Source organism: Lissotriton vulgaris, chromosome 10, assembly GCF_964263255.1.
Source record: "Lissotriton vulgaris chromosome 10, aLisVul1.2, whole genome shotgun sequence".
Taxonomy (NCBI): domain Eukaryota; kingdom Metazoa; phylum Chordata; class Amphibia; order Caudata; family Salamandridae; genus Lissotriton; species Lissotriton vulgaris.
In genome coordinates this window covers 15,869,213-15,884,680 of record NC_141698.1, presented here as the reverse complement: position 1 = coordinate 15,884,680, position 15,468 = coordinate 15,869,213, and the positions used below count along the sequence as shown (strand labels likewise).

The window sequence follows — 15,468 nt, the reverse complement described above, 5'->3', positions numbered from 1 at the left end:
TGTCCCACGTGCCCTCTCCTCTCAGTCTCTCCCCCTCTCTAGCTCTGTCCCTCGTGCTCTCTCCTCTCTCCACCCTCTCTCCCTCTCTAGCTCGGTCCCTCGTGCCCTCTCCTCTCAGTCTCTCCCCCTCTCTAGCTCTGTCCCACGTGCCCTCTCCTCTCTCCACCCCCTCTCCCTCTCTAGCTCTGTCCCACATGCCCTCTCTTCTCAGTCTCTCCACCCTCTTTCCCTCTCTAGCTCTGTCCCTCGTGCCCTCTCCTCTCTCCACCCTGTCTAGCTCTGGCCCTCGTGCCCTCTCCTCTCTCCACCCTCTCTCCCTCTCTAGCTCGGTACCTCGTGCCCTCTCCTCTCAGTCTCTCCCCCTCTCTAGCTCTGTCCCTCGTGCTCTCTCCTCTCTCCACCCTCTCTCCCTCTCTAGCTCGGTCCCTCGTGCCCTCTCCTCTCAGTCTCTCCCCCTCTCTAGCTCTGTCCCACGTGCCCTCTCCTCTCAATCTCTCTCCCTCTCTAGCTCTGTCCCTCGTGCCCTCTCCTCTCTCCACCCCCTCTCTAGCTCTGTCCCTCGTGCCCTCTCCTCTCTCCACCCTCTCTCCCTCTCTAGCTCGGTACCTCGTGCCCTCTCCTCTCTCCACCCTCTCTCCCTCTCTAGCTCGGTCCCTCGTGCCCTCTCCTCTCAGTCTCTCCCCCTCTCTAGCTCTGTCCAACGTGCCCTCTCCTCTCAGTCTCTCTCCCTCTCTAGCTCTGTCCCTCGTGCCCTCTCCTCTCAGTCTCTCCCCCTCTCTAGCTCTGTCCCTCGTGCCCTCTCCTCTCTCCACCCCCTCTCCCTCTCTAGCTCTGTCCCACGTGCCCTCTCTTCTCAGTCTCTCCACCCTCTCTCCCTCTCTAGCTCTGTCCCTCGTGCCCTCTCCTCTCTCCACCCCTCTCCCTCTCTCCGTTTCCCCCTCAGCCGCCCCTTCTCTTGTTTTAATTTGATGCACTCTCCGTCAGTCCCGGCGCTCGCAGCCCGTGATTTACCGCGTTGTTCTCTGCAGTGGATTTCTCGTCTGTCTCCGTTCCTCCCATAACCGAGGCTGACGGATGGCGTTTGGCTAATGCCGAGACTTCATTAGGCTAAAAGTGTGCTGCTGGAGGGCACGTGGGGCCGGACGCCCTCCCACCAAGGGGCTGGCACCGGGATGGGCATTAGAGAGCCTACCGGTGGTGCCAGGCGGTGCCTTGCTGATAGCAACAACAACAGTGTGTGCTCTGTGACGTCAACAGTGGCCCACAGTGTTCTGTGAGGTCATCAATGACGCAGCGTGTTCTGTGAGGTCATCAATGACACAGCATTTTCTGTGAGCTCATCAATGATACAGCATGTTCTGTGAGGTCATCAATGACACAGCGTGTTCTGTGAGGTCATCAATGCCACAGCGTGTTCTGTGAGGTCATCAATGATACAGCGTGTTATGCGAGCTCATCAATGACACAGAATGTTCTGTGAGCTCATCAATGATACAGCGTGTTATGCGAGCTCATCAATGACACAGAATGTTCTGTGAGCTCATCAATGACACAGCGTGTTCTCTGAGGTCATCAATGACACAGCATTTTCTGTGAGCTCATCAATGACACAGCATGTTCTGTGAGCTCATTAATGACACAGCGTGTTCTGTGAGGTCATCAATAATACAACATGTTTAGTGAGGTCATTGATGAATAACACAGCGTGTTCTGTGAGCTCATCAATGACACAGCATTTTCTGTGAGCTCATCAATGATACAGCGTGTTTTGTGAGGTCATCAATGACACAGCCTGTTCTGTGAGGTCATCAATGACACAGTGTGTTCTGTGAGGTAATCAATGACACAGCGTGCTCTGCGAGCTCATCAATGACACAGAATGTTCTGTGAGGTCATCAATGACACAGCGTGTTCTCTGAGGTCATCAATGACACAGCATTTTCTGTGAGCTCATCAATGATACAGCATGTTATGCGAGCTCATCAATGATACAGCGTGTTATGCGAGCTCATCAATGACACAGAATGTTCTGTGAGCTCATCAATGACACAGCGTGTTCTCTGAGGTCATCAATGACACAGCATTTTCTGTGAGCTCATCAATGACACAGCGTGTTCTCTGAGGTCATCAATGACACAGCATTTTCTGTGAGCTCATCAATGACACAGCATTTTCTGTGAGCTCATCAATGATACAGCATGTTATGCGAGCTCATCAATAACACAGCATGTTCTGTGAGCTCATCAATGACACAGCATGTTCTGTGAGGTCATCAATGACACAGAGTGTTATGTGAACTCATCAATGACACAGCATGTTCTGTGAGGTTATCAATGACACAGCATGTTCTGTGACCTCATCAATGACACAGCATGTTCTGTGACCTCATCAATGACACCGCATGTACTGTGAGGTCATCAATGATACAACATGGTCAGTGAGGTCATCAATGAATAACACAGCGTGTTCTGTGAGCTCATCAATAACACAGCGTGTTCTGTGAGGTCATCAATGGCACAGCGTGTTCTGTGAGTTCACCACTGACACAGCATGTTCTGTGAGGTCATCAATGACACATCGTGTTCTCTGGGATCATCAATGACACAGTGTGTGCTCTGAGCTCATCAATGACACAGCGTGTTCTGTGAGCTCATCAATGATACAGCATGTTGTGTGAGCTCATCAATGACACAGCATTTTCTATGAGCTCATCAATAATACAGCGTGTTATGTGAGCTCATCAATGACACAGCATGCTCTGTGAGGTTATCAATGACACAGCATGTTATGTGAGCTCATCAATGACACAGCATGTTCTGTGAGGTTATCAATGACACAGTATGTTCTGTGAGCTCATCAATGACACAGCATGCTCTGTGACCTCATCAATGACACCGCATGTACTGTGAGGTCATCAATGACACAGCATGTTATGCAAGCTCATCAATAACACAGCATGTTCTGTGAGCTCATCAATGACACAGCGTGTTCTGTGAGGTCATCAATGACACAGCGTGTTCTGTGAGGTTATCAATGACACAGCATGTGTTGTGACCTCATCAATAACACAGCATGTTCTGTGACCTCATCAATGACACCGCATGTACTGTGAGGTCATCAATGATACAACATGGTCAGTGAGGTCATCAATGAATAACACAGCATGTTCTGTGAGCTCATCAATATTACAGCGTGTTCTGTGAGGTCATCAATGACACAGCGTGTTCTGTGAGGTCATCAATGACACAGCGTGTTCTTTGAGGTCATCAATTACACAGCGTGTTATGTGAGCTCATCAATGACACAGCATGTTCTGTGAGCTCATCAATGAGACAGCATGTTCTGTGAGCTCATCCATGACACAACGTGCTCTGTGAGGTCATCAATGACACAGCGTGTTCTGTGATGTCATCAATGACACAGCATGTTCTGTATGGTCAACAATGACACAGCGTGTTCTGTGAGCTCATCAATGACACAGCATGTTCTGTGACCTCATCAATGACACAACATGGTCAGGGAGGTCATTAATGACAAAGCATGTACTGTGAGGTGATCAATGACACAGCATGTTATGCAAGCTCATCAATGACACAGCATGTTATGTGAGCTCATCAATGACACAGTGTGTTCTGTGAGGTCATCAATGACACAATCTGTTGAGTGAGGTCATTAATGGTACAACATGTTCAGTGAGGTCATCGATGAATAACACAGTGTGTTTTGTGAGCTCCTCAATGACACAGCATGTTCTGTGAGCTCATCAATGACACAGCGTGTTCTGTGAGGTCATCAATGACACAACGTGTTGAGTGAGGTCATCAATGACACATCGTGTTCTGTGAGGTCATCAAAGACACAGTGTGTTCTGTGAGGTCATTAAGGACACAACGTGTTGAGTGAGGTCATCAATGATACAACATGGTCAGTGAGGTCATCAATGAATAACATAGCGTGTTCTGTGAGCTCATCAATGACACAGCATGTTCTGTGAGCTCATCAATGACACAGCGTGTTCTGTGAGGTCATCAATGACACAGCATGTTCTGTGAGCTCATCAATGACACAACGTGTTGAGTGAGGTCATCAATGACACAGTGTGTTCTGTGAGGTCATTAAGGGCACATTGTGTTGAGTGAGGTCATCAATGATACAACATGGTCAGTGAGGTCATCAATGAATAACACAGCGTGTTCTGTGAGCTCATCAATGACACAGTGTGTACTGTGAGGTCAACAATGATATAACATGGTCAGTGAGGTCATGAATGAATAACATAGCGTGTTCTGTGAGCTCATCAATGACACAGCATGTTCTGTGAGCTTATCAATGACACAGTGTGTTCTGTGAGGTCATCAATGACAGAATGTGTTGAGTGAGGTCATCAAAGGTACAACATGTTCAATGAGGTCATCGATTAATTACACAGTGCGTTCTGTGAGCTCCTCAAAAAAGACATGACACTGCCAATTAACTTTGCCACATTTGTGAAAATGTATTTGAAAATGTGCCTTCAGAACCTCAACATATCCATGTAATCGTGTCCATGTACATCCATGTATTACACCCGCTCTTTTACGCACTTGATATCCTTGAGGTGATGTCATTGGTCAGCATGTACATCCAAACATGTGCTCCATCATGAAACAATACCGATAGGAACGGAGCGTATCCCCTTATTTCAATGTTAACAAGCAATTATTGAATTTCTCAAATAAAGTCTAGTCCACAGGCCATTTTGTCAGTTCCAAAGAATTTTTGTTCCAAATTTATTAAAGAAAAAAATCATATAATGTCATTCATTCAATTTCATCAAATATTTTCAGACAATTTCATCAAATCTTTTCAGCCACAATTTCATCAAATCTTTTCAGCCTACGCGTTTCGTCCTAACCCGGACATCTTTAAGGCTGTTAGAAAGAAAATATATACACCAATTAATTCCCCACGATGTGATTCATTATTATGTTATACATTATACTGATGTAAAAGCACTACTCAAAAAAATCAATTAAAACCCACAATACTACATAAACCTTTAGATGCCTGCCTATTTCCATTCTAACAAATACACCCAGGACGGGATTTCAATTAGTCCAATTGTCATTAATAATACACTTCGTTAGTAAATCTTTAAAATTATCAAAAGACTCTCTTCCTATTCATTGTCATTGTTAACCTCATTTTTGCATTCTTGCGCATTCGACATGATGATGAAATTCAAATACCCAGGTAATTTACATAAGAAAAACATCCATTGCCTCATTGTTTCTCTCCTAAATACCAGGGACATCCCTGTTCTCTTACTTTGCATTATTATAAGCCCTTATTAACTATTGTTCACTGCTCATTAAGGTTGATTCAGAAATTCTCCAAAAATGTTCTACATTTATCCAGAGGCCTACTGTGTAATTTGTTTCTAATTTAAACCCTATTTATGCACCTTCCTATTACCCTTAAATAATCTTTGAAAAAAGTACCTTGTTCAATTCTTGTTGGACGTTTATTCATATCACAAGTCAAACGTGCATCTTTTGTAAGCGCTCTCATGAATAACCCCAGTGAAAATTCAACATCAGCTGCAATTACCACTTTGATTGTAAAATGTATCCCTCAACTATTGCTATTTTTTAGAAAAACAACATACCTTTATTTCATGTAACCAATTTCTTATACATTCTTCACGATCAATCCGTAATCAATGTCCTGATTTTCACACTATCTCATTCATGAATACTGTGTTCTGTATAAAAATATATTTACAGAACTAAACTAAACTAGATAACAGTTGGAGGGGGAGTTTAAATATAGACAGCATTAATTGTAGGGGTAGCACCCTGATTGGGAAATAAGCATTATCTATGCTTTTTGTCTGTTGATCGGCACTAGAGTATAATATGGGTGTAAATATATTTTTATACAGAGCACAGTGTTTGTGAATGAGATAGCGTGAAAATCAGGACGTTGATTACGGATTGATTGTGAAGAACGTATAAGAAATTGGTTATATGAAATAAAGGTATGTTGTTTTTCTAAAAAATAGCAATAGTTGAGGGATACATTTTACAATCAATGTGGTAATTGCAGATGTTTGAATTTTCACTGGGTTACTCATGAGAGCGCTTACAAAAGATGCACGTTTGACTTGTGATATGAATAAAGGTCCAACAAGAATTTAACAAGGTGCTTTTTTCAAAGATTATTTAAGGGTAATAGGAAGGTGCATAAATAGGCTTTAAATTAAAAAAATTACACAGTAGGCCTCTGGGTAAATTTAGAAAATGTTGGGGGAATTTCTGACTCTTCCTTAATGAGCAGTGAACAATAGTAAATAAAGGCTTATAATAAGGCAAAGTAAGAGAACAGGGATGTCCCTGGTATTTAGGAGAGAAACGATGAGGCAATGGAGGTTTTTCTTAGGTAAATAACCTGGGTATTTGAATGTCATCATCATGTCGAATGTGCAAGAATGCAAAAATGAGGTTAACAATGTCAATGAATATGAAGAGAGTCCTTTGATAATTTTAAAGATTTACTAATGAAGTGTATTATTAATGACAATTGGACTAATTGAAATCCGGTCCTGGGTGTATGTTTGTTAGAATGGAGATAGGCAGGCATCTAAAAGTTTATGCAGTATTGTGGGTTTGAACTGATTTTTGTGAGTAGTGCTTTTGTATCATTATAATGTATAACATAATAATGAATCACATTGTAGGGAATTGGTTGGTGTATATATATATTTTTTTTCAGCCCTGATGAAGTCCGGGTTAGGACGAAACACGTAGCCTGAAAAGATTTGATGAAATTGAATGAATGACATTATATGATGTTCTTTCTTTAATAAATTTGGAACAAAAATTCTTTGCAACTGAAAAAATGGCCTGTGGTCTGGACTTTCTTTGAGAAATTCAATACTTGATTGATAACATTGAAAGAAGGGGATAAGCTCCTTTCCTATTGGTATTGTTTCATTGAGGATTGTGGCCTGTGGGCAGTGGGCCACTGGGAGTTGAGTGTTGCTATTTATATTGAGAACAATATTATCCAAGAACGACTTGTGCACACATGTGTCAAGCCCTCACCGCCTTGGGTTTAGTGAATGATGTGCTCCATCATCTCTGACCGAAGGCTCACAGAGGAGCTGCCCCCAGGAGTTACCCGCTGTCCTTTCCCCTCCCAGGTTTCGCTGGACCCAGAACGGCACCCTCTTCGACCATCTGAACGACCCACGGGTGAAGACCAGGGAGAACTCCGGCACACTGACCATCCCAAACATCAACGACATCGTGCTGAATGCCTACCGCGGGAAATACCGCTGCTACGTCAGCAACGAGCTAGGCACCGCCATCTCCACGGAGATCAACCTCATTGCTGAAAGTAAGTGCGCGTGCCCGACACGCATTGGGGGTTGGGACAAGTTCAGGAAACTCACTCATCTCTTTGCAATACAGCACACAAGTGGTCCCAGGGTTCTTCGTGTTACACAGTGAGCAACACTCAGGGAATGACGGGGTCTGCGTGTTACACAGTGAGTTAGCACCACACAATAAGGGAATGAAGGGGTCTGGGTGTTACTCGCCGAGTTAGCAGCACACTCAGGGAATCACTGGGTCTCAGTGTTACTCGTTGAATTAGCAGCACATGTAGGAAATCTCATGGCTTGAGAGCTACACAGTGAGTTCAGAGCACACCTAGAGAATCCATATTGTATCCGACTCAGTGAGTTAGCAGCACACTCAGGGAATCCCACAGTCTCAGTGTCACTCAGTGAGTTAGCAGCACACTCAGGGAATCCCACAGTCTCAGTGTCACTCAGTGAGTTAGCAGCACACTCAGGGAATCCCACAGTCTAAGTCTTACTCTGTGAGTTAGTAGCTCATGCAGGGAATCCCAGACTTGTAGGGCCCGATTCACAGAACTAACTTAAGACAAAATCCTAAACTTACTACTTTTGGTATTCACAGAAGTTAGGATTTTGTCTTAAGTTTGTCTTAAGACAGACTTAAGACAAAATCCTAACTTAAGTCTGTCTTAAGTCTGTTTTAAGACAAACTTAACTTCTGTGAATACCAAAAGTAGTAAGTTTAGGATTTTGTCTTCAGTTAGTTCTGTGAATCGGGCCCTGAGTGTTTCTCAGTGAGTTAGCAGCACGTGCATGGAGTCCCAGGTTCTGGTTGTTATTCAGTGAGTAGGCAGCACACTCAGGGAATAGGAGGGTCTCGGTGTTACTCAGTGAGTTAGCAGCACACTGAGGGAACCCCAGGCTCTCGGTGTTACTTATTGAGTTAGCAGCACCCTCAGGAAACCCCAGGGTTTCAGTGTCACCCAGTGAGTTAGCAGCACCCTCAGGGAACCCAGGGTTTCAGTGTCACCCAGTGAGTTAGCAGCACCCTCAGGAAACCCCAGGGTTTCAGTGTAACCAAGTGAGTTAGCAGCACCCACAGGAAACCCCAGGGTTTCAGTGTCACTCAGTAAGTTAGCAGCACCCTCAGGAAACCCCAGGGTTTCAGTGTCACCCAGTGAGTTAGCAGCACCCTCAGGGAACCCAGGGTTTCAGTGTCACTCAGTGAGTTAGCAGCACCCTCAGGAAACCCCAGGGTTTCAGTGTCACTCAGTGAGTTAGCAGCACCCTCAGGAAACCCCAGGGTTTCAGTGTCACCCAGTGAGTTAGCAGCACCCTCAGGGAACCCAGGGTTTCAGTGTCACCCAGTGAGTTAGCAGCACCCTCAGGGAACCCAGGGTTTCAGTGTCACCCAGTGAGTTAGCAGCACCCTCAGGGAACCCAGGGTTTCAGTGTCACACAGTGAGTTAGCAGTGATGCTTTCAGCCCCACCTTCGCATGTTCTGCTGTAAGCAGGATCCATCCCCAGGCCGCATTCTGCAGTTATGAAATGTCCTGGTTGCCATGGAAACCGTTTCCTTGGCTGGATGTGTGAGGGTGATGTCATCGGGCTCGGCTCTCTTGGGTGCACGCGGCCTGTCCTTCTGGTGCATGATGTGTGCACGATGCTGGGGTTCTGTTGCTCTGCCTGTCACCGAGGAGGGGGGGGGGGGCACCCTGGTGCTCTGCCCCCTCACAATGATCAGTCAGTACACATTCTTTGCTTCAGGAAGTCTCAAACCTGAGTGGAAAGATCTCAGCAGCCTCTGAGCCCCCCTCAGCCCCCTCCCCACCACCACAACCGGTGCTTCCAGAAGAACACATATATGATCAGAAAGGAGGCGGCAGAGTCACCAGGGCCCCAGAGGAGCGCCAGGAGGGCGGGAGCCATGTCAGATTTTCAGATTATCAATAAAAATAAGTATATTTATTTTATGTAGGTCACCACTAGATGGTTATAGCTAGTACCACGTTTCCATAGGAAATGGATAATTTGGTTTCGTTATCAATTTGGCGCGGTTTGACGAATCATAATGCAACCTTCCTAAAAAATATATTTTTTCACCTCAGCTCCTTCCTGCAAAGATTTGGGGTGATCCTTCTTGGTGGTAGGAGGAAGGGAGAGACAAAGGAGGGGTCCCAGGAGAGGTTGTCTCCATGCAGTCTTTCGTAGGATAATGAGACCCTTCTGCAGCCAAAATGGCTGAACGGAATGACACCAAATTTGGCCCAGAAGGTGCATGCGTGGTGCAGTGAAACGTATTGCATACTATTCAGGAGGCTGATGACCCGCCCACTGCACGCCATTGGTGTTTCCGTTGTCACTCTCGTGTGCAGTCTTTCGATGGCTTGGCTCCCGCAGGCTTCGCTGCTGTTCTTGTGTTAGCTCCTCCTTGGAGCACGGACCAAGTGCATGTGTTATTCATCATCTTTGTTCTCCCTAAACAAGGGTGGCGAATGCTTTCAAAAGATGCACTTTTATTTTACTTCGGGCTTTCTTTACAATGAATGAGTTCATAACACTGCATGTATTCTCATGTCTCGGATATTTTACTTCTAATTTATGTTTTCACCCTCTCTGCATCTCTATTGATGCTTTAGCTACTTACACCCACAACTCTGCTACTCTGCTCTACTCCACTCTACTCTATGCTACTTCCCGCTACTCCACACAACTCTATGCCACTCCACTCTACACTAACCATGGGTGAATTTTGTCCGCAAATTCACGCAAAATTGGCAAAAAATCTGCGAATTCGCGTGAAAATCCACGAACTCGCGGATTTGTGACCACGTATGTCTGTAACTTTGCCACCGTGCCCATAGGCGCCGAGGTCCCTCGAGTGAGCTGTCCATCATAGTGAGGAAAGGGCGCGAAGACGTTGCATACCCTAGTGTGTGTGGGGCGGGCCAAACAGGCAGGGCTTCCATGCGAGTTCACTTGCCTTGTTTATAAAGGGTCAGAGACCGATCAGAGCAGCAGATGAAAAGAAACAGCCTCCTGGTCACAGGAAGAACACGGGGATTGCGCTCGAGAAATTCGTGGATGCAAATACCTCCATCAAGGATTACATCTAATTGTAGATGGTAGATATGGGGAGGAAGCACACCTGCCTAGTCTCAACCGTGCTCACTAGTTGTTTGGGCTGATTATAATGCGTTACTGAATTTGAGCTTCAACTCGGGCACCTTTATAATCTTTCAGTGCTTCCTGTTGAGGTTGAATTTTTGTGACAGGAGCATTGTGCCAGAATAAGTCCTGCCTGCATATTTATCCACGAAGATGCCACAGTATTGTGCCAGACCTCTACTCAACTGGAGTACTTTCTACTGGCTAATCAGTAAGTGCTACCTTGTTGGGTAAATGTATAGTACTTTTGCTGCACTACAGCTGTGTAAAGAGTTGTCTCCAGTGACCACGTGTGTCTGTAACTTTGCCACCGCGACCATAGGCGTCGAGGTCCCTCGAGTGAGGTGTCCATCATAGTGAGGAAAGGGCGCAAAGACGTTGCATACCCTAGTGTGTGTGTGGTGTGGGGCCAAACGGGCAGGGCTTCCATGCGAGTCCATATGCCTTGTTTATAAAGGGTCAGAGACTGATCAGAGCAGCAGATGAGAAGAAAGCAGCCTCCTGGTCACAGGAAGAACACGGGGATTGCACTCGAGAAACTCGTGGATGCAAATACCGCCATTAAGGATTACATCTAATTGTAGGCAGTAGATATGGGGGGAAGCACACCGACCTAGTTTCGACCATGCTCACTAGTTGTTTGGGCTGATTATAATGCGTGACTGAATTTGAGCTTCAACTCGGGCACCTGCATTATTGATATAATTCTGGACTGTAAGTGCTTCCTGTTGAGGTTTAATTTTTGTGACAGCAGAATCGTGCCAGAATGACCCATGCCTGCATTATCCACGAAGATGCTGCTGTTGCTGCTAAAAAAAAATCTGCCCGCAGGTGAATTTGCGAATTTTTGGCAATTTCGCGAGATTCACGGATCGCGAAATGCTGAAAATGCGCAAATTTCGTGAACGGAATGGATTTTGTGCCCATACTTACTCTACACCACTCTACTCTTTACCCCTCCCCTCCACTCTATGCCACTTCACTCTACAACACTCTACTCTATACCCCTCCACTGCACTATATGCCACTTCACTCTATGTCACGCTACTGTATGCCACTCCACTCTATGCCACTGTACTCTACACTACTTTATGCCACTCCACTGCACTCTACACTACTTCACACCACTCTACACCACTTTGCTTTATGCCGCTTCTCTCTATACCACTCCATTCTACTCTACACTGCTCCAAGCTCCTGTGCCCCACTGTACCATTGGCCACTCTACTCTACGTCACTCAACATCACTCCCCCCACTATGTGCCACTGTATTCAGGGTTCCTCTACTCTACTCCATTCTAAGCACTCTACTCTAAGCCACTCTACTCTACTCTACACCACTCTACTGAATGCCACACCAAAAAACTAGCCCTACGCCAAACTGAAAGGATGTGGAGACGGAACTACCCCCCTGATAAAAAAGATATTTACATAGTTCAACTTAAGGAATATAAAAATCCATCCAATCTACTAGGACTACTTATTTTTCCTCAAAGATTCTGAACTCCACCAGTAAAATCGAAAGAAATATCTGCAATTGTCAATGAGCTGTCCAATCCTGATAGAGTCGCAATGAAATCTATACCGTCCCAGTCTCTCTGCAACTCCGTGAATACTTTTTTTATTGATAAAATCACTACGATTAAAGCCAGCATTTCTGCCGGCTGCGCTTATGAGGCATTACCAACGGGGCTGAGAAACCCCTGCTGCCTTCATCAATTTCCAGCCATCAGTACAGAATCCCTTTTGGAATTACTGATCAAAGTTAAATCTGGATCCCCTACGGATAGCTGTCCGCCTTACATTTTAAAAGAAGTTTTCACTGCAAACCCTGACCCTGCCGTCTCGCTCCTGAACGAGTCATTAACACGGCTGTGTCTCTAGGGCCTTCAAAATCCCATCATAGTTTCCCTTTAAAAAAAACCTGGGGCAGACCCCCTGATCTCGATTAACTACCGCCCCATATCCTTGCTCCCCTTTCTGGCCAAGGTATTAGAATCCCACATAGCAAATCGCCACTACTCATTCATTGAACAGTCTCAATACATTGATCCACACCAAGCAGGGTTTTGTTTCTCTCATTCAACGGAGGCAGTAATTCTGAATGTGTTGGACAAGCTATGGCAGGAAGCCGACAAGGGCGCCCCACAGGCTCCGGTGTTATTAGACTTATCCGCGGCATTTGACACGGTCGACCATGGAATCCCAGTGTACTGTGTCAGGGACGCAGGACTTCAGGGCTCGGCTCTAAGCCGTATTACATCCTTCTTGGAGGACCGTTCCCAGTCTGTTTGCCTCTCCCACTTTAATGCGCCTAAAATGAAGTCATCTTGCGGAACGCCACAGGGATCTCCATTATTCCCGCACCTGTTCAACTTGTATCTACTCCCTCTGATTCTGTCCTTAAGAGAAAGAAATCTGAGCACATTTAATTATGCAGATGATACTTATTTGTCCAATGGGGGTGCGCAGCTCATAAAGTCAAGTAGTCGAATAGTGATGTCAAAAGTAACTTCTTTATTTCTAATTTGTAGAATTCATCACACTAAGAAACTCCAGCCAACGAGTTCCATTCCCACACTGGGAACTTCATCAGGGCTGGAAAGAGTAACAAACCACACACAAATACCATTAAAATAATGAGACACAGGACTAAACTAAGACACAAATCCCCAAAATTACAAAAATATACAAATAAACATATAAATCTGCATAACAGAAATAGATACAATTATTAACCAATCAAGACCCAAACAGGTATGAGAGACTGCACATATAGACTACATATACTGCGCAAAGTATGCCAACAAGTCACCCTGTAACAGGATATAACTGTATCCATAATATAAGGCCCTTCAACCGCAAGTGGCGATATAAAGTGTCAGATCCTACCCCTCAGTCTATACACAGTTTGGGGGTGGTGTGTTTTATATATTTATTAAGAACAGATGAATAAACAAAGTGACCAACTGTCCAGTTTTGGACCCAGGGGAACAGAAGAAAAGGAGGGAAGCAACACAGCATTTCTTACCAATAAAACAGTGACAACTGGAATGTACCCGTCCACAATGGCAAGTGTCGGCGTTCCGTAATATCAGAAAGCGTGGATTCTCCCAAAATAAGTATGCGTTCTTGTGTGCGTCTAAAAGGTAAAATGTAGATTATAAAACCTGGACATTGCAGGTACGTCTCTTCCCTTGCCAATTTAAAATATGGCAGTGGTGAGCAGATGCTAATGTAGGAGGCATCATATTATCTCCTACCAAATAACTGGAATATACCCTCTCGCAAAGACAAATAGAAGCGTTCCATGATGCAAAGATGGGTGTATTCTCCCAAGGTCAATATGAGTCCCTATGTAAGCCTAAGGAGTGAAATATATAGGATTTAAAAGCAAGGCAGGTACGTCTCCTACCTCATCAAAGCTATTGTCAGATGCAGAATGAATTCACATCCAAGAATATAGGGATCGGAAACAGTATAGAGAGCAAAGTCAACAATGGCATCGACAAGTGAGATGATCAATTGAGTCACATATTTGAGCCTATAGAGATCTAATACCCCGGTGCCCATGGTACATAGTGAATAGTAAGCGAAACAGTCTCCGTGTGACGCCCAAGGTGGAAGTATAATATATTTTTGGCATCATACCTCATGGGCTGTTGACTTCTCGTAATAATTTCTAGTAGCGTATGTTCCGTGTGTAGTACTGGAGCCAACTACACAAGTATGTAGCCGGTCTGATAGATCCTGCTAAACGAGCTCTATGAAATAAAAAAAAAATATATATATATATATATAGGAGAAGTTGCCCACGCTAGTTTGTAAAATGTAAGTTAGTGACTGGTGACATACAATGACCCACGAGAAATCAAGAAAGCATGAATCCAGCCACCCAGTCCTCCTTAAAGTGGCCCAGATATCAAAATGTAATAATTCAATATCATACCTCTTACGCCGCTGATAAAAATGTGGTAAATTCTATTAGTTGAGGTCCCGTGTATTCTTTCACTAGATTCAGTGGTATATGTAATAGGGTAGAGGCGCCTGTAGGTAATTTCACAAAGCTCCTGAGTAGTGACTGTGCTCAAAGGGGTAGAGGGAACCCCCTGCCTCTCTAGGTTCTGTGGCAAAAGCAACAAGACATCAAAAAATGTATCCCCAGCACAGGTAAATTAAAACTGGTGTATTCCAATGTGAGTCGTACCTCCAGCACAATAAACACATACGACTTGTTCACGGCTGAACAGATTCACTGTATTACGATTTCTAGTGCAGCAATAATTCCGAGCCACACTAATCCCGTGGCGTGAGGTAAAATCCTGATAAGGACTGCTGGGCAAATTCCCGATATTGTTTCCAAACTCTGTAATCCGAGTTCCCAAATCTGCAAGACTGGAAGTGTGAGCCGCCACTACGCGGACCTGTTTCCTCACGCCGAACTCCAAAGTACAACTTTACTGAGACGACGAAATACGTGTTGGCTTGGGAACTGTTCGCTAACTGAAATATTGAAGATGGAATAAAAAAAGAAAAAGAAAGAAAAACTAACAGATTGATTTATTGTGTGGGATGTATGATTCACATTGGAATACACCATTTTTAATTTACGTGTGCTGGGGGATACATTTTCTGATGTTCCGTGTATTCCACTGGAGCCAACCAAGCAGTATGATAAGTCCAGCCAATCAAAGTCTGAGAAATAAAACATATATAAATAAATATCCATGCTCCTATGGGTCTACCAAATGCTCTGTGATAACGTACGATGTCTCCTTGGGTAAGGGAATTGCCTCCTATTACGATAATCATGTGGTCATAGTAAACACATACAACTATGTGACGATCGTATAAGAATCAGGCCTGCACCAGACCTCAACGCTACTGGAGCTCACAATAAATCCCTCAACCGGCCTTGCAAGAACATCGTAAAGACGGCTGCGTGACCCCCTCT

General features: G+C 44.8%; 1 protein-coding gene across 5 annotated transcripts in view; it reads left to right on the top strand.

Moving 5' to 3' along the window:
- Nucleotides 1–15,468, top strand: part of L1CAM (L1 cell adhesion molecule) — a 603,152-nt gene that overhangs the window by 474,680 nt on the left and 113,004 nt on the right. For all 5 annotated transcript variants that reach the window (XM_086940236.1, XM_086940234.1, XM_086940237.1 and 2 more), the window contains one exon: nt 7,184–7,380. In XM_086940236.1, the coding sequence (XP_086796362.1) occupies nt 7,184–7,380 (197 nt within the window). The remainder of the gene's footprint in view (nt 1–7,183; nt 7,381–15,468) is intronic.